Source organism: Trichomonascus vanleenenianus, assembly GCF_965637985.1.
Source record: "Trichomonascus vanleenenianus strain CLIB 3782 genome assembly, contig: TRVA0_003S, whole genome shotgun sequence".
In the NCBI taxonomy this organism is placed as follows: domain Eukaryota; kingdom Fungi; phylum Ascomycota; class Dipodascomycetes; order Dipodascales; family Trichomonascaceae; genus Blastobotrys; species Blastobotrys vanleenenianus.
In genome coordinates this window covers 269,248-291,965 of record NW_027481884.1, presented here as the reverse complement: position 1 = coordinate 291,965, position 22,718 = coordinate 269,248, and the positions used below count along the sequence as shown (strand labels likewise).

Genomic DNA, 22,718 nt, shown 5'->3' with positions numbered 1-22,718 from the left:
TTGGACCTGCTGCATTGAAGTGCTTTTTTTCTGTTGGGGCCTCCCACGGACGACGGAGTAATATTGCGACATCATATCCCCGGTCTCTGCATCGAAGCAGAATCTTTTAGGCGGATGCGAGATCACAAACTACTGTAAATATTTTTTTTATTGCTGTGGTTCCGGTCATTGATTTCTTTCGCCTAACCCCCCTTATCATAGCAGATGAAGTGCCTGTTGGCGTGGGCTTTGGTTGCGGCACAGGCTGTGGTGGGTGCGCTTGAATCGCAATGCCCGCCTACTGGCGTGCTGGACAGAGCCTTGGGGTCGAGTCCAGTGCGAATTATATACACTACAGTGTCAGCTCAATCCACAGGATATCCCGCATCTCCGGTGGTGGCAGCAGAACCGCCAAACGGACTGGAGCCCTACCACGAGATACTGGACGTGGGGCTGGAAGACACGTTCTTCCCGTCGTTCGAGGAATGGCGAAAGCAGAACCTCGAAAAGTCGGGCCAGTCCGAGGACTTTGAACCCCGGGAGGCGCCTGATTTGGCTCCTGAGAGCGAAGATGAGCACTACGTCGACCAGCAGCCGGGGAAAGTGTATAAAGAACGGTTCAACTATGCATCCTTTGACTGCGCCGCAACCATCATGAAGACTAACCGAGACACAAAAGGCGCCAGCAACATTCTCAGCGAAAATAAGGATACCTACATGCTCAACGAGTGCACTGCGGAAAACAAATTCGTCATCCTTGAGTTGTGTAACGATATCCTTGTAGACACGGTCTCAATTGCCAACTATGAGTTCTTCTCCTCCATGTTTCGCAACATTAGGATCTCAGTGGCCGATAGATTCCCGCCGTCGAAGGACGGGTGGAAGGTTTTGGGCGAGTTTGAAGCAGTTGGAGTGAGGGACATCCAGCATTTCCATATCAAGAACCCGTTGATCTGGGCCAGGTACTTGCAAATTGAGTTTCTCTCCCATTGGGGGCATGAGTTCTATTGCCCTGTTTCGGTGGTGCGAGTCCATGGAACGACAATGATGGACGAATACAAGAGCGAGGAGAAAACGAAGCATAGACCAAGAAGAGCCCAGTCTGCTGCCGAGCCTTCTGCTAATACCAATACTAACAATACAGCCTCTAAGCCAACGACTATTGTTCCTAATAAGGTCAATGTCAATGGCCAGAAAAACCAGTCCTGCATCGTCGGAAAAAAGAATGATAGTGAGGCTATACCAACGACGGAAGAGGCGTGTAATCCTGCGCCATCGGAGTCAGAGCAGCCAGCATCATCGCCCGATATGACCCCCAACGAAACAACAGACATGTTATACTCAAGTGTGTCTTTTGTCAAGGAGGTGTCTCCGCTGGTTTTCAACGAGTCATGTTCGTGGAACGAGTATATCCACATTGAGCCCCGTGGAAACTACACAGTTCCGGGAGAAGAAGAAGAGCCGTATGCATTTGAACAGAAGACCCAGGACTCGGTCTACCAAACGATCATGAAGCGACTGAGGCTGCTCGAGAGCAATGCGACCTTGTCGCTACAGTATATTGAAGAGCAGAGTCAGAATCTGCGCGAGCTGCTGTACAAGATAGAGAAGAAGCAGACACTCCGCATTGAGTTATTCTTTGGCCAGTTCAACAACACTGTGACCGAGCAGCTTAATCTCATTCAGCACCAGTACAGCGCCATCATGATGGACGCCATTTCTCGTATGGAGACCCAGCGCCGCAAGGCGGACCAGGACGTCCTCGCACTCAGCTCGCGGCTTACATTGCTAGCCGACGAACTCATGTACCAAAAGAAGGTCGGGGTTGCCCAGGCGCTAATTCTGTTGGTGATTCTGCTCTTTGTAATCACTACCCGGGGCGCTGTCAGCGGGGAGGGTTATGCTTTGGACCGCACCTCCATTGCCCAGCGGCTGGGGCTGGCAAGTCCAACTTCACCATACTTCACTGCGACCCCCCACCGGGTATTTGTCTCGCGCTCTGTCGAGGAGGTAGACCACCCGTTTATGCATAGCGACAGCGAATTGAACGAGGGCATGTCGTCGCCAGACCCGGAGGATGACATAGACTATCGCCGAATGAGCATGCCTGTCTACGACGACGACTATTACGAAAAAGAGTCCTATCCTACTCCGGATTCTGAATAACCCCCCACTTAACTATGATTCTTCCCACGACTTTAACTACCACGATTTATGTGTAATGAAGTAACGAGTTGGTTAATTTATTTTTGTTAGTATGTATCTATTATTTCTTTGCTGCTTCAGCTGCTTGCTTCTCAAATGCTACAAATTGGTCAGTCTACGCCTGTGAAACGGAACAAAAACAAACACAATCTACGTACCAGCCTTTTGCTTCGCTCGCATAATGGCGGCCTGCTCTTCTAGTCGCTTTCGAGGGTCACCAGCCTGCTTCTTCTTCTCCTGGGCCTGCTTCTTTTGGTTCTTCTCTCGAGCCTTCTCTCTCTGGTTGCCTCTAGTCATAGTGCTGTGGTGTGGGAAAAAAAAAAAAGGCGGTAATTTAATTTTTTTTTTCGCTTATATGTGATGCTGCGCTTGCGCGGGGTTCACTTGATTTGACACCACGACACGACCAGCATACCATCAAACCAGCATGAGTGATGATGATAAGGCAGAGAAGCTCGCCGCAGCCAAGAAGCGGGTACGCATAAACCAATTGTACTGAATTATACTAATATTTAGTAGTTTGAAGAGTTAAAGAAGAAAGAGAAAAAGAAGAAGAAGGGCAAGAAGAAGGAGGATAAGGCAGAGAATGTCGAACAGAGCGCGTCTCCTGAGCCTGAGGGCTCAGATTTGAAGGAGTCTATCGAATTGAATACCGAGAAGAAGGAACAGTCTGAAACTGGCGAGATCGATCTTTCAAAGGAAGAGAGTACACCCACCAAACCTGCTGAGGAATCCCCTAAACTTGTTGAGGAACCTGCTAAACCTGCTGAGGAACGCGCTGAGCTTGCTGAAGAGCCTACTAAACCCGTCGAGGAGCCTGCTGAAGAGGAAGATAAGCCTGAGGAATCGGCTGAAGATGAGGGAACGGCTGAAGGTGTGGAAACGACTAAAGATGGAGAGAAAACTGGCAAAGCTGATCCGAAAGAAACGGAAACTAGCGAAGATAAGGCAAAGGAACCAGAAGAGAAGGTGGAGTTTGGATTTGAAAATCATGAGGGTCAAACTCTGGACGATTTGTTGACGCAGGAACCCCCAGCAAAGACTCCTACCCCACCAGCAAAGAGTCTAGATGCTATCTTCAACAATCCGGAGGACGAATTCCTAGACGAAGAGGATGACGTTGTAGAATTCCCGAACAAGCCAGCTCCAGCCCCCCATACTCCGTCTCCACTGCCAACTGACGTAGCCACGCTCCAGCAACAACTGAGAGCTCTCCAGGTGGAAAACCAGTCGCTCAATTCCCAGGTATACCATCTCAATGGAGAAGTTACGCGGTTGAAGCATGAGAACTCGCTTTTGAAGGCCAGAATGGAGTCACACGAGGATAGCACTGATTCGCTGACTCCACCAAGAGGAGGAGGGCACCACCACCAGCCGTCGATTTATGCGCCAGCTAACCGCCCAAGGGTGCCTTCGTTTGTCGAAGTGGATCTCTATGGCGAGGCGTCTAAGATATCCGACATTCGCAAGCAGATGGAGCAATGGAAAGGCTGGCAGGTGGACATGCGAAACTGGCGCAGCCTTGGCGTAGGCCCAGCATTTGATCTCTAACTTATTTAAATCCTCCGCGAAGCGGAGCTCCAGGGGTCTGGGGGCTGGCCCCCAGAATACATCGACTCGGAAGCCTTCTGGTGAAATGTGTATTTACAATGAATAAATATATACAGGTTTTTAGTTGACTCGGCAGAGGATCTCGCCGCCCAGCTTCTTTCGCGCAGCCTCCTGGATCTCAACCACGTCGCCGTTGGCCAGTCGCACGAACATAACTTCGCCCATCGCCAGCGGCTCGATTTGTCTGTAGGGCTTGCCCGCCACCAGGTCAGCAATGGCTTTCGGTTTGGCGACGACTCTTCGGTTCGGGTGGCTCACGAGCCGCATCGACCGGATGACCGACTTGAAGTCGTGGTACTTGAGCCCCAGCCATATTCGCCGCGTCGAGATGTTGTCGCATGTGTTTGGCGTGAACACCCGGTCGGGGCCCTTGAGGTCGCCCCGCTGCACAGACGAGAGGAATCCTTCTTTGTAGAGGCCCAGGGCGACCTGGAGATGCAGCTTCGTCATGGGGACGGATGCCAGGGACCGGTTGACCCGCGTGACGTTCTGGATATGGGCGCACATGTGCCCTAGATTAACCAGCGACATTTTTTTTTGTTAGAGAATCCGTTAGCGTTCTATGGAGACTTCGTTCAAGGTCGCGGAGAATGGGTCGGGGGTCGATTTTTCAAAATTTTGTCGCCGATGCGCGGCCCACCCCCCTGGAACATCAGATCAAATCTGAAAAATCTTGAAAAATTACGGCAACCCGCCGAAATAGTACAAGATGCTTGGTCGTCAGTTTATGAGATTTGCTCGACAGGGTCGGCTGCAGGCTGGCAAGCGATTCTACTCGAATCAAGCCCGGCAGGACCCCCCAAAGCTCCGGTACATTGCTTTGGTCGCTTTGGTTGGTACTGGTGCGTTCATGCTGGCTGCCAACAGCCTCGATCGAAAGAGCCCCAAGACGCAGATGTCCGAGGAAGAGTACGAGCAGCTGAAGCAGAATGCCAAGATGCGGTACAAACGAAGTGCGTTCTCGAGCGACGATGTGTCGGTCATCTTCGTGCTCGGCGGACCGGGCGCCGGCAAGGGCACTCAATGCGAGAACATCGTCAGGGACTATGACTTTGTGCACCTTTCCGCCGGGGATCTGCTTCGGGAGGAGCAGAAGAACCCAGAGTCCCAGTATGGCGAGCTCATTGACCGGTACATTCGAGAGGGGTTGATTGTTCCTCAGGAGATTACCATTGCTCTGCTGCAGAATGCCATGAAGAAGGCCATTGCCGAGAAGGGCATCAACAAGTTCCTGATTGACGGGTTCCCGCGGAAGATGGACCAGGCGGTCAAGTTTGAGGAGGACGTGGCTGTTTCCAAGTTTACGCTCTTCTTTGAGTGCCCGGAGCAGGTCATGCTGCAGCGGCTGCTGAAGCGGGGCCAGAACAGCGGCCGAACTGACGACAACATTGAGTCGATCAAGAAGCGGTTCCGAGTGTTTGAGGACACTAGCATGCCGGTGGTGAACTACTTTGCCACTGCCGGGAAGGTGGTGAGGCTGTCGTGCGAGAGGACTCCGGAGGAGGTCTACTCCGACGTCCAGAAGGCGCTGGCGTCCCACGGCATGATTAAAAAAATAGACATCCTTTAGATTCGCTAACCATCATATGTGATAGATTTACCAATTCATATACCCCGTTAAAGCCGGTACACTACACTAACCTTTGCATCCTTGGGGGGACAAGTCCCCCCAAACCCCCCTGGGGCTCCGCTTCGCGGAGAAACCCAGTTACTAACCCAACAAGAGTTATAGTATTTCCAACAATTGGCCATTCATAAGAGCATCTTTCATTGCACAATGGCCAATCGTAACATAAACCCGCCTCATGCTAGTCCTTCATAGCAATAAATGGCCTAGATCAAGCTTCCGTCTCCTGCAACAATCAATCTTCAGATAATGATATGATCATGATCAATTATTCACAAACAGCGGTTTTTTGGGTTCTTCAAACCGAAAGAAGGCATCAATAATGAACGAACTCAATGAAGAAGGTCGTACGAAAGGAATGGACTTCAGTTTCAATAGCAAAGGTGTGCCCTAAGTAATAGGCAGAAGTAAACGCTCATAAAGGATCGTTCGTAATGTTTCACAGTATCGATGAAATACGCGATTTCAAAGAACTTTCTTTTCACTGGTAATGGTTATGACTTGCCAAACCCAGAGAATCCCATGACGGAAGCGATATCCTGCGAGATTTGATCCTCTTGTGAAGACTCTCGCTGCCTGGCAGCCCTCTTTCGCCTCGCATTGCGCTCTCGTTTCTTACGCAGCTCCTCCTCTTCCACTTGCCGTCGCATTTCAATCCTCTTCTTGATATCGTAAACCTGATTTCGCTGCTCTTTCTCCTGCTTCCCCTTCAAATACTTGAGTCTTGCCTGCACCTCTTCCAAAGTAGCCCGCTTTGAGCCAACCTTCTGTCCCGAAGCATGCAAATGCTGCCTCGAATTGATGTGATCCGTATATTGAATACTGTCCTTGAACGTCAGGTCGCACACAGCACAGTAGAACCCGGCGCCTTTGCCTCGCTTGCCTGCGCCCGATACGCCTCCGGGGACCAGCGTCACTTTGCCCAGGCCCTCTTCGAAGTTCAGTCGCCCTTGCCTGGCAATCGCCTCAGTGGCGCCTTCCTGTTGAGGAACGTAGCGTATCTTTTTCTTCCCTTCGCTCATGCCAGTTCATCCAATCAGCAAGGTATGGTCGATGATCCGGAGAATTATGTCGGTCGGCCGTTCGATCGCTTAGCCGTTTAGTCACCTCAACCTAGGCAGGGACCAGCTGAAAAGAATATAATGACTATTGATTACAGAGGAGTAAGTCATTTCGCGTTAAGAATGAGCTGTCGAAAATGGATCTAACTATGACAGGCTACTGTGGAGGACCTGGACTTGCTGCCAGCCCTGTCCATTCACCCAAACACCCTGCTTTCGGAAGCACTGGACATGTCCTACGAGCGGTCGTACTCGTACCTGCCGGTGATCTCGTCCAAGGACAAGCGACTACTGGGGTACTTGACTGCTGAACAGCTGCAGAAGGAGGCGAATGCCGACCCGAAGAGCAAGGTTAAGGATTATTACGTCCGGTTCCAGAAGCAGGCGAAGACCGGCCGAGAATTCACCCAGATCACGCCAAACACACCATTGGAGCAGCTCGAGGAGTTCTTTGCTAGTGGGGAGCAGTTTGCTATTGTCACGGATGAGCAGAACCGGTTTGTGCTTGGTGTGGCTACCAAGGATGACTTGGACAAGTACGTCAAGAGCCGACCATCTTTGAGCTAATGCATCTCCTCACAGTGGAGCTTTTTTTTAGACTATGTCAAAATTATTCTGTTATTGCTATATAGCTAAAATTCTTGTTAGCGTATCTGACAATATTATCCAATTATAAAAAGAGAGCTCTGTGAAGTCGTATCTCGAGGGGGCTACCTATGTTGGTAGGAAACTGTCACACTGGGGATATGCACAGAGAGGATTACAATTACTGAGCCCATTTATAAACTAGCCTAGTATATCATCTCATTATTATGCTCTAGATGTATTAGAGATCATTCACCATGTTCCGCCGTAATTTGTTGTAACCAATCCGCCAAGTGTCCATTCACTTCGCGTTTATTGCATCTTGGGGGGAAGGAGGGACTGGCCATTACCTCCTAGCTCCGCGAAGCAGTTGGAGATTAATATTGCGTAGATTACTATTGTCATTAAACTATTATGCGTTACGATTCGTCTTCAAGCAAATCCTTATTACGCGCAGCGGCAAGCACAACCTCGTGGAAACGAGCACCGCTGCCCTTAGAAGACGACGTAGACCCAGTAGATTCGGTAGAAGCGTTGGTGCCCGACCGACTAATAGCGCCAATGGCCTTACCCAGGCTCGAAGCAGCAGAGGGCTTCTTCTCCAACTCTGGGACGCTCTCCTCTTCTTCGTCGCTAGAGGAATCGACGTCGATCTGGAGCGCCTTCATTCGATTCGCCAGTCTAATCGCCTCAATGGCCTTACGGAACTTCTTACGAGCATTGAAGCCCTCCCGAATGTTCGGCAACAGATCGGTGGTATCCCGGGCAGCATCACCAACAAGCCACGGATCCTTCATGATCTGATCCGCAGTCGGCCGCGCACTGGGCTCGTGCTGAAGCATCGCCGTGACAAACTCCTTCGCCGCCGGTGACACGTCCTTCCAGTACCGCTCGTGGAACACTGGGGTATACCCTTCAGTGACCTCCTCGAGGAAGTCATTGACGTTCTCAGACCGGAACGGCGAGTAACCTGACAGAATGGTGTAGCACACGACGCCCAGAGACCATATATCGCACGGCTTACCATGGCCAGTCCCGCGCAGAATCTCAGGGGCGGCGTAGCCAAACGAACCGGCCATCGTCGTCAGCTGCTCTTCAGGCGAATTGAGGTCCTTGGCAATGCCAAAGTCGGCCAGAACCAGCTCAGAGTCGACGGCTGGGGTCACATAGAGCAGGTTCTCAGGCTTGAGGTCCCGGTGCACGATATTGCGCTGGTGCAGGTACTGGACTGCCTCGGCGACCTCCCTGACGCATCGCGAGGCGTCGTGCTCGGTGAACCGCCCGTAGTCGCAGATACGATCAAACAGCTCTCCGCCAGTAGCCAGCTGAGTGACAATGTAGAACTTGTCCTTGCTTTCGAACCAGTCCTCAAACCGGACAATGTGGGGGTGGCTCAGCTTCTTGAGCATCTTCAGCTCGTCGAGCACCATCTGCTCGTTGCCCTTGAGGGTCTTCTTGAGAATAATCTTGACGGCCACTTCTTTGCCCGTCTCCACCTGGGTAGCATACTTGACCACGCCAAACGTGCCGGCCCCCAAGGTCCGGCCAAAGTGGTACTGCTGCTTCTTTATGTGCGAAGGCGGCTGGCCCGTAACCTTCTCAATGATGTTGTGGAAACTCATAAAAGCGATGAACTATAATCCGTTATTTGTGCGTCTTGCGACCGATTTATACGCACCAGTATACCAGAAATATATGGTACTGTGCGATCCTTCTAGTGCAGGAGGTAAGGGGCGGTGTGTGCAGTAGGGTCCTAACCTTTTGTGACCACATGGGTTTCACCCTGTCACTACGCCGCATCCTGCAACACACGGTACTATCAAACGTATAAACCATCTTAGTTCGTTTTCAACGCGTTTAAATGCTGGAATTTGTTTATTTGTAAGGCAAGAATAATAATATATAGAAGACGGTGGGCATTTGATTTGTTAGTATATTTGGAAGGGGCATTTGGTCATGGGTGGAGGTTCGGTGGATCTCACATCGCACTGCCATCTTCCCCAGATCGGTAGAGGCGATACGTAGAGGCGTAGATGCATACGCGATTACTATTCTCTTATTAAATAGAACATGTTGATTACGTGTGTAAGTCAGTTGGGTGCTCTTGCGACTTGCTAACTGCTAACTGATTGAGTATGACTGCGCTAGTATGAGGGTAGTAGTACACGACTATGCGGAGGTACTTAGCAGTATAATTGCCAGTACGAGTGATTGGAATAGCTGGTTTTTTAATTTATATATTAATTTATATTTTGGATATTTGACTATGTGATTAATCGACGCAGGCCCCTGTATAACCCCCAATGGTTGGTGTTGAAGAGCGACGGGGGAATTGTCTAAAAGGTGAAGTCGCTCTTGCCTGATCGGTTATCCAAAATAAAACTAAAAAAAAATTAAAAAAAAAATTAAAAAAAAATAAAACCTTAAAACCCTTTCACAATCTAGTCTCAACCAACCGTCCCATTGTCAACCTCCTCAATTGTACCATCAATTGTACCAATAATGTGATGTACCGTGCTGTAGTGTAGTGTATGTCGTAAAAATGGTTGAATAAATACCGCAGAAGATACTAATCATCGTACCAAATTCCGGCGGGTAGTCTGAAATGTGTAGATTAAATGTCAGGCGACCGGAAATAGCTGTGTAGGAGGTACTCTATAATATGATTGTGTCTGCTGAACTGCGGGTCTGTCTATGGTGCCCCTCCCCGTTGCGCTGGGGGGAGGGGCACCGAAATAAATCAATGGCGGATTGTGGGGTGTTTATATATTTTTTGTAAACTGTGTAAACAGGTAAAGGTTTTGGAGAAAAAGCTATAAACAACTAGAGTTTATGAAAACGCAAGATAACGTTACAACAGAATTGGTTCACAAAAAAACGTAGCAGCAAAGATAACGCTACAAGCAGAATTGGCACTTATTTACTGTGATGTTGGCCAATATTCTACTGCCGCTGAATCTTTTGCAAATAACTAACTCCACTACTGGTTTTGCTGAAGCAATTGGAAAAGTTAGCAAAGAAAAAAATAACTTCCTCCATAAGTAACAAGAATCACTTCGCAATTTACAACATGGCAATAATTGTACACACAAGCTTTGGGCAGCACATTGACCAGGCGGTGGTGATAGAGCCAGCTTTAACGCACCGCAAGCACAGATCAACACAAAGTGACGGTGAATTCACACAGTATCCACTGTTGATGCGAGGTGGATACCAGCTAGATGATAATTATAAATGCCAGGTACTCCGTAATAGTTTAAGTACAAACTATTAATTTATTACAATTGACAATCGACTCTTTTGCTATTATTGGTGCTCGATAGTTATCGTACTTTTATGATTTGGGCGTAAATAAACGTAAAGAGACGGTCATAACATTTTCGATCATAGCATTTGGCTTTATATTTTCAATAGCAACATTAAATGTAGGGAACAGACTCTTACAATTCGCGTAACTATGTAAAAGGTTATGACAAAGTATCACTACTAGAAGTAGGTAGTACAGTACCGGTATACACTGTATAATGATGATAACCTCCGCGCAGCGGAGCTACGGGGGTTTGGGGGCTGGCCCCCAAAAAAAGAAGCCAAAATATTACAGAACTGCAATTATGTGTATTCAAAGGTCAGTCCTCGAGCTCCTCCAGCTCGGCTACGCCGAGAAAGCCGCACCCTGTACGGCGCAGTGATATTCCGAGACATACGCTGGACTACGGAAATCCCCCCAGGCTGACTACCCCTGAATTTACAGGCCTATCAAATGTAGCTTAGCAATAGTCAGCTGGCACAAGAGCAAAATGACGTGCTGCATGTGCCGTCTGCCGAGAAGGCAGTGCTCACACGTACACCAATTATGTATCACAGAGCTACTTTTTTTTTTCCAAGCGATAGCCAACGGGTTCCTAATGTGCGTCGCCGATCCCCATTTGTTGACGCAAGACACTGAACCGCGGGGGCTACCCCAACCAATCCCACCAACCACCAAGGAACACCAAAGAACACCCACCAAATGAACAACCAACCACCAACGAGCAAGAGAATGAGCAATTTATAGACATTAGCAGTAAATAGCTATAAGGTTAATTATTGTAGCAGCCCCAAATGGAGAGGGAGAGCAACGCTAGGCCGGCAACCCCCCCTAGATGGCTGCATGCGTGCGCAGGCATAACGGCTTCCAAGGAAAAGGGTCGCTCTGCGCCCGCCCCCAGAGGCTCATTACGTGAGGCTCCTTGGCTGCTGCCTGGCCTCTCCCGCTACAGGCAGACGTAATTTTCCACCGCCCCGGGCGACCACCTAACTGAACGACACCTTTTTTTCCTGCAACGTCACCACGTTTCCTGTGCGCATTTTTTTTTATTCCAAACGACGCGGTGGTTTTGCCTGTGGTGAATTGATCTCTCATTTTTGTAGACCAAGGCGTAGCTGTACCCCCCTGTTTAGATAGTATAGGACAGGACCCCCCCAATCCCCCAGAATCCTTTCAGACTCAGTCGCAGCGAGTGGTACGTCACAAGGGTAGATTTGGAGAAGCACGCTAATTGTTGTAGATTGAAGACCCCTGTTCTGCTGACAGTATCCTCGTAAGGAAGGTTATCCATAAAGGAAGGCTATCCTCGTAAAATATCCATCAAACGAAGAAGAATCCGTCAAAGGACGAATCCATCAACGGAAGAAGAATCCGCCTAAGAACCGGTAAAAGGAAGAAGAAGTCCCGTGAATTATGTCCGAAGAGTCATCATTGGCACAGAACCTCATGGCGAAGCACGAGGTGGAGCCCACTGCTGCTGTCGAGAGCGAGAATGGCACTCCGGCCGAGAAACCCGTAGTAGCGGAGGAAAAGGAGGAGAAGAAGCCGTTTGATTTGAGGTCCGAGGACCTGTTCCCGGCTCTGGGGTCAAACGGACCACAACCCACGGCTCCAGCCGCTCCGCTGGCGGGGGCCTGGGGCGGCGCCAAGGTGCCAGCGGCTGCCCCGGCTCCGGTACCAGTGAGCCCCAGCGCTTCGACAACGTCGACATCCTCCTCTGGGGTTCGTTCCTCGGTCGTGACAGAGCTGTTGACGCTGCGCGCTGACCAGCAGAGGCCTACCGAGCGCCAGGCTATGTCGTCCATCCTGCTCAAGGTCAAGACGGCCACTAACACGACGATAGAGAGCTCGACAAGCAAGGCGACCAAGGCGACGACCTTTGTCATTAAGGGCCGTCCCGAGAACGTGCAGCGCGCCAAGCGCGAGATCCAGAAGGAGCTGGCCCACAAGCTGGTCAAGAAGCTGCCGGTACCTGCCTCGGTGCGTGCGTCTATCATTGGCGCCCGAGGCGCCACGCTCAAGCCAATTGTCGAAAAGAGCGGGTGCCAGATCCAGCTCCCGCGTGCCGAGGCTACTCCAACTCGCCAAGAGAGCGGCGAGGCGAGCGATGATGAAGAGGAGGAGTGCATTGATGTCACCATTGAGGGTGACGCTGAGGGCATCCAGGTCGCCGTCGACGAAATCCTGGCCATTGTAAAGGCGCGGGCCAAGGCGACCGTGTCTAAACTGCGTAATGTCGACGCCAAGTACTATCCGTTCATTAACGCTCGAATCACAAAGCTTGAGGCTGAAAACAACGAAATTCAGGTCAAGGTTCCATCCGACGCATCGGGCCCAATTACCATTAGCGGTGAACGGACTGCTGTGCTCGCCGCCAAGGCTAACATTGAGAAACTGGTGACCGAAATGGCCGCCACTTACCAGTCTGTAGAGGTGACCAGCGTTCCGCGGATAAAGCAGAAGTTCATTAGCCCGCAAGAGGTATTTGAGAGCACTGGCGTGGTTGCTACCTTCCCCGCTGTTGACGAGGTAGAGGGAAGCGTTTCGCTGTTTGGCCCGCCTTCCAAGCTGTCCAAGGCGTCAGAATTCCTCAACAAGAAGGCTGCTGAGCTGAGCATCTTGCTGCTGGACATCTCCAAGGCCCACGGTCGAGCCCTGGAGCACGCGCGAAACCTGGCGCTGTACTTTGATGCCTCAAACAAGCTCAAGGCTGTTGAGAAGGAGCATGGCGTTGAGGTGGCTCTTCCAACTCCACAGTCCCTGGCTAACGCGGATACCGTAGTGCTGGAGATTGTTGGCAAGAGCGAGGAGTCGGTCAAGAAGGCCAAGGCTGCCCTGGTTGCCGTCGTCAACGCACTCCCTCCGACCCACGTTCGGGCAGTTACCGACATTGAGCCATTCTTCTTCAGCCACATCGCCAAGCTTAAGCAGGGCATTAAGAGCGAGTTCTTTGTAGACGTTGTGCTGCCGCGTGATGTCCACAAGTCGCAGACCATCATCCTCGCTTACGAGGGTAATCCGAACCCGGACGAGGAGGACTTTGCTCCCGGTGTTGCTGAGATCTCGGCGACCCTGGATTCAGTGGACCACAAGTTTGACGATATCCGAGAGAAGCAGAAGGACATCACGTCGGAAGTTTTGACCATCCCCGCCGAGAACCACAAGTACATCACTGGTCCGAACAACACTACGCTCAATGCCATTATCAAGGGCCACTCTGAGGGCGCGGCTCCCCACGTTGTTGTCGTGCTTGGCGTTGATAAGTCTGCATACGGCTACAGCGACGACCTTAAGCTTACCAAGAACAGCGTGTGGATTCGAGGTACTAAGGCTGAAGTTAAGCGGGTTGCCAAGGAGATTGAACAGGTCGTCGAGGAGTCCAAGAACTACGAGACGCTGTCCAAGTACACTACCGAGTTCACGTTCCCGACCGAGCACGTTAATAAGCTCATTGGCCGACAGGGCGCCAACCTGACCAAGATTCGAGAGGAGTTTGGCGTGCGGATCGAGGTTGACGAGAAGGGTGCCGGCTACGTGCGGGGTATCAAGAAGAACGCCGATGAGGCCAAGGCGCGAATCCTGGCGCTCGGTCGACGACTGGCTGACGAAGTTGTGTTGCGACTCGACGTTCCAAACGAGCACCACGCTACTCTTATTGGTTCTGGCGGTAAGTTTGTCAAGCGACTGGAGGACCGGTACGATGTGCGAATCCAGTTCCCACGAGAGCAGCAGAATAACGCCGCCGAAGAGAACGGCAATGGCAACAAGGACCGGGACATGCCTCGATCCAAGGACGAAGTTGTCCTCAAGGGCCCGTCGCGAGGCGTGGCCAAGGTCAAAGAGGAGCTTCTAGACCTGCTTAAGTACGAGATTGAGCACTCGTTCAGTAAGACCATCAAGGTGCCGTCCAAGGCTCTGCCACGGATCATTGGCAAGCAGGGCGAGCGCATCAACGAGATCAAGGATAACACCAATACTCGCATCGACGTGAGCCACGAGGAGACCGATAAAGAGAACGGCGATAAGGAAGTAGGCATTACCGTGACTGGTACGCAGAAGGAGGTGAACCAGGCCATCTCTGAGATCCAGGCGGTTGCCCAGGACGTGGTGGATACCGTTACTGAGATCGTTGAAGTCGACCCTAAGTACCACCGGCTGCTGATTGGTCCAGGCGGCTCGATTATGCGGGATATTGTGCGCAAAGCAACGGGATCTGACGAGAACAACCAGCGCATGATCTTCATTCCAGCGTCCAAGAGCGACGACCCCAAGGTTCGCGTTGTCGGCAACAAGAAGGTTGTGGCCAAGATCATCAAGATCATCAACGAGATTGTTGATGAGCAGAAGGCCAAGGTTTCTGTAGACATTCCAGTGGCCGTAGACCGGCATGGTGCTCTCATTGGCGCTGGTGGTTACGTCAAACGGGAGCTTGAGGAAGAATTCCACATCTCACTGGCTATTCCACAGCAGGGCTCCGGAAACGAGAACATTACTGTTGTCGGCCGGGCTGAGGACGTGGAGAAGGCGCGGTCCAAGATTGAACAGCTCACGGCCCCGCAATACAAGGTCGAAGTGGTGGTTCCACGGCACCTGCATGCTCAGCTTGCTGACCGGGGCACGTTTGTGCAGCGGCTGCGAAACGAGTTCAATGTGCGCGTAGACCACGGCAAGGTGAGCCTGCCAAAGACTGGGCCGGTAAAGAAGGCGCCCGCCGAGGCGTTTGGTGAGGTGCTCGTCACGGACGACGAGAAGGAGGTTGCATCGCGGTACAAGTGGACCGTTGTGGCTGACGAGGCCAACGGCTCGTCGAACGGCCAGGCCGACGGCGTGGTCCCGTGGAAGCTCAAGGGCGAGGACGCGGACTGCCAGAAGGCCAAGACAGCCATTGAGCAGGCGCTGGAGCAGATCAGGAAGCATGACAGCACGGGCTACCTGTGGCTCGCGGACCCAGGCCGGTATAGACGGGTCATTGGCCCTCAGGGGAGCCGAATCAACAAGATTCGAAGTGAGAGCGGATGCACTATCAACGTGCCCAAGAGCGGGTCTAGCAAAGACAGTGAGGTGATTACGATCCGTGGCAGCGCTGAGCAGCTGGAGAACGCGCAGAAGATGATCCTGGAGAGTGTGCTCGACAAGAATTGATGATAAAAAAACTCAAAATATATGTATTATCGTTGTACTCGAATGCTATTTATCGACTTATCTCTCTCCGCTTATATGTGCTTAGTCTCTTGAGGGGCCAGCCCCTCAAACTCCCCGTGGCTCCGCTTCGCGGAGGGTCCACCAGCCCTGCGAATTACTATCTGCTATTAAGATTATCGGCGAATTCAGTTGCCGAGTAACAGGTTGTGATTGTCTCTATATCCAATCCATAAACACAGCAGAAAGCCCCAAAGGAATATAAATATTCCACTGTTTCAATTGACCTAGGGGCCAGCCCCCAGACCCCTAAAGCTCCGCTTCGCGGTTGGGGGGACTGGTCTCCCCATGAAATATAAGTAGGTGTATATCAGTCAATTGAAGTCATGAACTCTGCGTAGCGGAGCCCCGAGGGTTGTCGAGCTACATTTAGTATTGTTGAGGGCTGAGTTCCCGCAAGGCCGCACAGAGCAAAAAGGAGATCACAACTGACTGTTTTACTAAACAAAGTGTGTCTCACGAGGATGTTTTACGGACCCCGGAACAAAAAAATACCCGTATCCGGGAGAAGGTTGATAACCCGGGGCCGCGCCGGTACGAATACATCGTATTAGGCAAATGCGGGCCGGGATTGCCTAGGCCCTGATTACCCGTCCCCGGAGGGATCCCCGGTATGCATAGGAACAGCCGCAGAGGTTTACAGCCAGCGTTTCCGCGAGAATTTTTTTTTTTTCGCGCGCGGAGAGCCGACGCGCATATGTACATAAATTTGGCCCTGCCTATGACGTTCAGCCGTATCGGCATGCCGGGTGCGGTTCAGCCGTGCGGCATCCACCGGAGCTCTCCTACCTTGGCAGGTTTCAGGGGCGGAGTTTAGCGCGCCCATGCGGCCGTTCAGAGGAGATATTCTTCGTTGGAGGCGGCAAGCCGGGGTTATACTCGGGAACTTATTTAACGGAGGGGCTTAGATAACCATTTGTCATAATTTGTTCAAGTTTGGAGATTTAGAGCCGTTGAACGGGAAGATCGGTTTGATTGATGTTTTTATCGGTACTATCTGTTACAGTGTTAGTAAGATACTAGAGCGTATGATGAAGGGTAGTTCTAGGAGTGATGGCGGTAATATGCCGGACAACGGTGAATATTATTTACGTAGTACTGTAGACGTTAATTACATACGGTAATTGGTAGTAGTTATTGACAGTAGTTGTATTGTAGTGCTGAAATGTAAAGTTAATTGGTTATGCCAGTGTATTTGGACGGTGCCTGCTCTTTACGGCGAAGGTGGTTGGGCGATTGTCCTACATAGGAAGCCGCAATGCCAATTATGGACACAATCCGGCCAGACGGCCTAAAACGGTCTGCAATATGCTGTAGGCTGCACATGTATAACGCTGAGATCCAATGCTTACTACAGTAAAGGCTATGTGTACACGCATTCCCGAAAGACGCGAGTACTACTGTATCTCAGGCCCCCGGCAATTGGCCCAATGGCGCCGCGAGCCACGTATCCTGCGGCACTCTCCAAACGCCTACAACCATTGCACACAAGATATACGTATATCTATATATACACAAAACTGTAGATCTACTTAAGTGTGTTGTAGTAAATAGAGTAATGATATGCCTTCGGGAACATTCCAACAGTAGATCGAGTATGTCAAATAACCCGTATAACTCCGTCAGTCGGAGGTGAGTCAGGGCTGAGCCAAGCCTGTTGTCGGCAGGCCGCCTGGCAGAATCCGGACGGAACCCCGACCAAGACAAGGCAGTTCCACCTGCATGGCCCAGAAAATCGTAACGTATCTGATGAGCTCATTCCGAGCGCATGGAACATTGATAGTGCGAGGAAAAAATGTGGATATAAAAACAGATGAGACGGCTCTCATGTGAGATAAAAGATTTGATCCGACAATTTGTTATTCCGGTTATCTGATTATATTGTATACCTAAACGCATCTTGCGTATTTGTGCAGTGTAAGTATTATTCTTTGATTTCCCGAGCCGTTGGTACCACCAGTAAATAAGTAGTAAGGCTGTCACTATGATTTACCGTATCTATCCATCTATTACCTTGTGGAATGTTCTCCACTGATCCGGATACGCCGTCTGCTGGTTCTAGTAGAAGTGGGGAGGAGGATCGCCGATGGGGTGGATTATACGCGACAACTTAAGAGTAAAGTTATTGATGAGTTTCAGGGGACAAAGAGGGGGCCGAACGGGGCGTAACGTCAGGAAAATCAAATGGCAAGGCTGTGGGTTTTTCTGGGCTGAACCTGCGACAAGCTCTTATTAAAGTCCAATTGATTCCGTTAATCCGCTCCCTCGACTACACAAAGAAATTTCATAGCAACGGCTTACCTTTTTACTGCTGCAATAGCGAGGAGGTTCTTGGAAGGCTTTTAGCTAACCTCAGTATAGATCATGGATAGCAATCATCTTAAGGCTGTCGAGCAGGGTTCGCCCGGGCTCAATGACAGCCAGTTTAGTACCCCGCGAAGTAACGACTCGACCCCCTCGCTGGATGGCGAGCCAATCCCCCTCAATGACCCAGAGGCTCTCGACGAAGACTCCGTAGGCGCCCACCAGCTGGCGCGGGTCATGTCACACCCGGAAGCGCTCGAGCGGCTCGAGTCCCTGTCGCGAGTGCTCTCGACGCGAACACGACGGGATGGCAAGCTCGAGATCGATCCTGAGGACTTTGATCTCAGCGTCATTCTACGTATGGTCGTCAACAAGATGGACGACGCTGGCCGCAAGCTCAACAAGGTCGGCGTCACCTTCAAGAACTTGACGACCAAGGGTGTTGACGCTGGCGCGAGCTACAATCCTTCGGTCGGTGAGCTCCTGCGTGGCCTGATCAACCTCCCCAAGGCCATTATGTCCATGCGAAATCCACCGCTGCGTAACATCATTGAGGGCTTTGACGGCCTCATCGAGGCCGGCGACATGGTCCTCGTGCTCGGCCGACCGGGCTCTGGTTGCTCGACCCTGCTCAAGACCCTTGCCGGTGAGATTGACCAGTTCAAGGGTGTCGAGGGCGAGCTTCTCTACGACGGAGCCACTCAGCACGAGATGCTCAGGCACTTTAAGTCTGAAATCCTCTACAACCCAGAACGTAAGTATCCCAAGTTCGGCTTTTTTGAAACAATTGGTCGGTAACTCGACAAATTGTTCATTGGAATAATTGTTCATTCGACAAATTGCTCGTTCGAATAATTGTTCGTTATTGGTTTGATGATTGCTAACGATAGAATAGTTGATGTCCACTTCCCACATCTTACCGTCGAACAGACTCTCAAGTTCGCCATTGCCTGCCGAACGCCTCGATCGCGACTGGACAACATGAGCCGATCCGAGTACCAGCAGCTCATGACCGACCTGCTCGCTACCGTCTTTGGCCTCCGACATACGTACAAGACCAAGGTCGGTAACGACTACGTGCGGGGTGTCTCTGGCGGTGAGCGAAAGCGAGTCTCCATTGCCGAGGCCCTCGCCGCCCGTGGCTCTGTCTACTGCTGGGATAACGCGACGCGAGGTCTCGACGCCTCTACCGCCCTCGAATATAACCACGCCATCCGATCCGCTACCAACTTCTTGGAGAACTCGGCTGTCGTGGCTATTTACCAGGCCGGTGAGAACATTTACAAGCTCTACGACAAGGTCACCGTGGTTTACTCGGGCAAGCAGATCTACTTTGGTCCAGCAGACGAAGCAAAAGCCTTCTTCGAGGAGATGGGCTACGAGTGTCCATCTCGTCAGACGACGGCTGAGTTCCTGACTGCCGTCACCGATCCAAATGGTCGACAGGCCAAGCCCGGTTACGAAAACCGAGTTCCTAAGACGTCCGACGAGTTTGTCGCCTACTGGAAAAAGTCTCCACAGTACGCCAAGCTCCTTCAGGACATTGACGCATACAACGCGAAGGTGACCCCCAATGATACTCTGGACCGGTTCAGGGACGTCCGAAAGCAGTCCAAGATGAAGCGACAGTCGTCCAACTCCAAGTACCTTATCACCTACCCGGCCCAGGTGAACCTTGCCATTAAGCGAGGTTTCCAGCGTGTCAGGGGTGACATGGCCTATACCATCACTAATGTTACTGGTAACATTATCCAGGCCTTGATTATGGGTTCACTCTTCTACAACATTTCTGCCAGTACGAGTGGTGCTTTCTCTCGAGGCGGTGTCATCTTCTTTGCCCTGCTGTTTAACTCCCTCTCTGCCCTTGCCGAAATCACGCATGCCTTTGAACACCGTCCGATTCTACTCAAGCAAAAAAGCTACTCGTTCTACCACCCGTCTGTCGAAGCTCTGCAAGCAGTTCTGTCTGACTTGCCAGTCAAGATTGTTACCCTGGTTTGCTTCACGCTTATTCTATACTTTTTGTCGAACCTGAGAGTAACTGCTGGCCAGTTCTTCCTCTTCTTGTTTGTGCTCATCATTGCGTCGCTTTCCGTCGGTTCGCTTTTCCAGATGATTGCGGCTCTGACTAAAGACGCATCGACTGCCAACTCCGTCGCCGGTATTGGCGTGCTGCTGCTTTCTGTCTACACTGGTTATATGATTCCAACTCGAGATATGCACCCGTGGTTCAGATGGATCAACTGGCTTGACCCTCTAGCGTATGGCTTCGAGTCGCTCATGGCGAACGAGTTCCACGGACGTGAAATGCCTTGTGACCTGCTCGTTCCATCCGGTCCGGGTTATCAGAATGTCTCGCTTCAGAACCAGGTTTGCGCGTTTAGCGGTGCCGTCGCTGGTCAGCCAGACGTCTCTGGTGATCGATACTTGTATGTGTCGTATGATTACAGCTGGTCTCACTTCTGGCGGAATGTCGGAATCATCTTTGGTTTCTGGGCTTTCTTCTTGGGTATTAACACTTTGGCTACTGAGTACCTACGGCCTGTTTCTGGCGGTGGTGACGTCTTGCTCTTCAAGCGAGGCCACATGCCAGACCGAGACGATCTCGCTGAGGGCCGTGTCGCCGATGCTGAGGAACTGCACAATGTTCTCTCTGGGTCCGCTGAAGGTAGGGAAATCTTCTCGTGGCAGCATGTCGACTACACTATCCCACTTGATGGTGGCCACCGACGACTTTTGGACGATGTTCAAGGTTACGTTAAGCCAGGAACCTTGACTGCCCTCATGGGTGAGTCTGGTGCCGGTAAAACTACCCTTCTCAACGTTTTGTCGCAGCGAATACACTTTGGCGTTATCACTGGTGACATGCTTGTTAACGGCAGGCCGATCGATGAATCGTTCCAGCGACGAACTGGTTATGTCCAGCAGCAAGATTTGCATTTGGCAGAGGCCTCTGTCCGAGAGTCCCTGCAGTTTGCCGCCCGACTCCGACAGCCTGCCTCTGTTCCTGATTCCGAGAAGATGGAATACGTTGAGAAGATCATCAAGCTTTTGGGCATGGGCTCTTATGCCGAGGCTATTGTTGGTTCTATTGGCCGTGGCCTTAACGTCGAACAGCGAAAGAAGCTGTCCATCGGTGTTGAACTAGTTGCCAAGCCATCTCTGCTGTTGTTCTTGGACGAGCCTACTTCGGGCCTTGACTCGCAATCCGCTTGGGCCATTGTTACCTTTTTGCGATCGCTTGCTGACGCTGGCCAGGCCATCTTGTGTACCATTCACCAGCCTTCGGCTACTCTCTTTGAGGTGTTTGACCGATTGTTGCTCTTGAAGAAGGGTGGTCAGACTGTCTACTTTGGTGATATTGGTAAGAACTCTGAGACTCTGATCTCCTACTTTGAGCGACAGGGGGCTCGAAAGTGCGGTCCGGAAGAAAACCCGGCTGAGTACATCCTTGAGTGCATTGGTGCTGGTGCCACCGCCCACGTTGCTGAGGACTGGCACCAGATTTGGAAGAAGAGTCCAGAGTGCCACCAACTTACTGACGAGATTGCCAAGCTGCATGCCGAACTTGCTGCCATACCAGTGGCTAACGTCGACAAGTCGATGAAGCAGCGATTCGCCTCGCCATACCGAACTCAGTTCTGGGAGGTTTACAAGCGAGCTAACACCCAGTTCTGGCGATCCCCAACCTACATCTTGGCCAAGTTCTTGCTCATGATTGTTGGTGGTTTATTCATTGGTTTCACCTTCTGGGACATCAATTTCTCTCTTGCTGGTTTGCAGAATGCCATGTTCGGTATTTTCCTTATCCAGGTTTTGTCAGCACCATTGACCAACCAGATTCAGGCCCATGCCGTGGATGCCCGAGAGCTGTACGAGGTTCGAGAGGCTTCGTCCAACACTTTCCACTGGTCTACTTTGCTGTTGTCGCAGTATCTTGCTGAGCTGCCATACCACTTGGTCTTCTCGACTTTGTTGTTCTGCTGCTTCTACTTCCCAGTGAAGTATCCCACCACCGCTCGAGTTGCTGGATACTTCTACTTCAACTATTGTATCCTTTTCCAGCTTTATTATGTGTCGTTTGCTCTGATGGTCGTTTACTGCAGTCCGAACGCTCCATCTGCGGCCATTATTTCGTCGGTGCTATTTTCCTTCATGATTGCCTTCTGCGGTGTTATGCAGCCAGTCTCTCAGATGCCTGGTTTCTGGACCTTCATGTACAAAGTGTCTCCGTACACGTACTTCATCCAGAACTATATGGCGATTGTGATGCATGACCGACCAGTGAACTGCGCTGCTTCTGAGTGGAACATCTTCCAGCCTCCACAAGGCATGACTTGCGGCGATTTCGCTGGCGCCTTCACCCAAACTGTTGGTGGCTTCTTGCAGAATCCAAACGATACCTCTGACTGCCACTTCTGCAAGTTCAAGACCGGTGATGACTACTTGGCCAGTGTTGGTGCTAGTTATTCGTATCGATGGCGAAACATTGGCTTCATTTGTGTTTACATTGTCTTCAACATCGTCGCCATGCTTGCTCTGTACTACCTGTTCCGAGTCAAGGTGTGGTCTGCTCCTAAGTGGCTCGATCGGTTCAAGAAGAAGGCCCCAGCCAAGGAGGAGCCTAAGGACATTTATGCTCCCCAGGATGGCGACGAGGAGATGGTTTTCCGACACCGAACCAACACCACTACGAACAATGAGGGCATTAGCGAAAAGACTGCAAGCACTTCAGCTAACTAGCCCTTTTTATGATGCCCTTACCCCCCCTTTTCTCCATTGCATTATAAATCCCACCCTTTTGAACAAACTTTCCTCCTTAAAAATTATCATTGACCCT

At 51.1% G+C, this 22,718-nt stretch overlaps 10 protein-coding genes and 1 non-coding gene across 12 annotated transcripts; 7 read left to right on the top strand and 4 right to left on the bottom strand.

Moving 5' to 3' along the window:
* Positions 1 to 204: 204 nt before the first annotated feature.
* SLP1 (Slp1p) lies at positions 205 to 2,145 on the top strand (the record flags this gene model as incomplete). Its single annotated transcript, XM_076682507.1, has 1 exon — positions 205 to 2,145. One exon carries the CDS (start codon positions 205 to 207, stop codon positions 2,143 to 2,145), a length of 1,941 nt encoding a protein of 646 aa, XP_076543290.1.
* A 100-nt stretch (positions 2,146 to 2,245) lies between these two features.
* TRVA0_003S02806 (uncharacterized protein) lies at positions 2,246 to 2,481 on the bottom strand (the record flags this gene model as incomplete). Its single annotated transcript, XM_076682506.1, has 2 exons — positions 2,246 to 2,283; positions 2,343 to 2,481. The coding sequence occupies 2 exons, from the start codon at positions 2,479 to 2,481 to the stop codon at positions 2,246 to 2,248; spliced, it is 177 nt and encodes a 58-aa protein (XP_076543289.1).
* A 130-nt stretch (positions 2,482 to 2,611) lies between these two features.
* BUG1 (Bug1p) lies at positions 2,612 to 3,735 on the top strand (the record flags this gene model as incomplete). The annotated part of the gene is made up of 2 exons (XM_076682505.1): positions 2,612 to 2,659; positions 2,704 to 3,735. 2 exons carry the CDS (start codon positions 2,612 to 2,614, stop codon positions 3,733 to 3,735), a joined length of 1,080 nt encoding a protein of 359 aa, XP_076543288.1.
* A 120-nt stretch (positions 3,736 to 3,855) lies between these two features.
* On the bottom strand, positions 3,856 to 4,326 carry MRPS8 (mitochondrial 37S ribosomal protein uS8m MRPS8; the record flags this gene model as incomplete). Its single annotated transcript, XM_076682504.1, has 1 exon — positions 3,856 to 4,326. The coding sequence occupies one exon, from the start codon at positions 4,324 to 4,326 to the stop codon at positions 3,856 to 3,858; it is 471 nt and encodes a 156-aa protein (XP_076543287.1).
* Positions 4,327 to 4,504: 178 nt separating this feature from the next.
* Positions 4,505 to 5,365, top strand: URA6 (uridylate kinase; the record flags this gene model as incomplete). Its single annotated transcript, XM_076682503.1, has 1 exon — positions 4,505 to 5,365. One exon carries the CDS (start codon positions 4,505 to 4,507, stop codon positions 5,363 to 5,365), a length of 861 nt encoding a protein of 286 aa, XP_076543286.1.
* A 551-nt stretch (positions 5,366 to 5,916) lies between these two features.
* Positions 5,917 to 6,444, bottom strand: SNU23 (U4/U6-U5 snRNP complex subunit SNU23; the record flags this gene model as incomplete). The annotated part of the gene is made up of 1 exon (XM_076682502.1): positions 5,917 to 6,444. The coding sequence occupies one exon, from the start codon at positions 6,442 to 6,444 to the stop codon at positions 5,917 to 5,919; it is 528 nt and encodes a 175-aa protein (XP_076543285.1).
* A 120-nt stretch (positions 6,445 to 6,564) lies between these two features.
* TRVA0_003S02696 (uncharacterized protein) lies at positions 6,565 to 7,050 on the top strand (the record flags this gene model as incomplete). The annotated part of the gene is made up of 2 exons (XM_076682501.1): positions 6,565 to 6,585; positions 6,640 to 7,050. The coding sequence occupies 2 exons, from the start codon at positions 6,565 to 6,567 to the stop codon at positions 7,048 to 7,050; spliced, it is 432 nt and encodes a 143-aa protein (XP_076543284.1).
* A 437-nt stretch (positions 7,051 to 7,487) lies between these two features.
* Positions 7,488 to 8,690, bottom strand: CMK2 (serine/threonine-protein kinase; the record flags this gene model as incomplete). Its single annotated transcript, XM_076682500.1, has 1 exon — positions 7,488 to 8,690. The coding sequence occupies one exon, from the start codon at positions 8,688 to 8,690 to the stop codon at positions 7,488 to 7,490; it is 1,203 nt and encodes a 400-aa protein (XP_076543283.1).
* Positions 8,691 to 8,870: 180 nt separating this feature from the next.
* On the top strand, positions 8,871 to 9,332 carry TRVA0_003S02652. Of its 2 annotated transcripts, none has more exons than XR_013062063.1 (2): positions 8,871 to 9,153; positions 9,217 to 9,332. It is a non-coding gene; the product is annotated as an uncharacterized misc_RNA (transcript). The 2 variants fall into 2 exon arrangements; XR_013062064.1 differs by having other exon boundaries at positions 9,203 to 9,332.
* Positions 9,333 to 11,352: 2,020 nt separating this feature from the next.
* SCP160 (Scp160p) lies at positions 11,353 to 15,517 on the top strand (the record flags this gene model as incomplete). The annotated part of the gene is made up of 2 exons (XM_076682499.1): positions 11,353 to 11,570; positions 11,623 to 15,517. The coding sequence occupies exon 2, from the start codon at positions 11,789 to 11,791 to the stop codon at positions 15,515 to 15,517; it is 3,729 nt and encodes a 1,242-aa protein (XP_076543282.1). The 5' UTR covers positions 11,353 to 11,570; positions 11,623 to 11,788.
* Positions 15,518 to 17,423: 1,906 nt separating this feature from the next.
* On the top strand, positions 17,424 to 22,621 carry SNQ2 (protein Snq2p; the record flags this gene model as incomplete). The annotated part of the gene is made up of 3 exons (XM_076682498.1): positions 17,424 to 17,491; positions 17,936 to 18,632; positions 18,774 to 22,621. The coding sequence occupies exons 2-3, from the start codon at positions 17,939 to 17,941 to the stop codon at positions 22,619 to 22,621; spliced, it is 4,542 nt and encodes a 1,513-aa protein (XP_076543281.1). The 5' UTR covers positions 17,424 to 17,491; positions 17,936 to 17,938.
* Between the last annotated feature and the right edge of the window lie 97 nt (positions 22,622 to 22,718).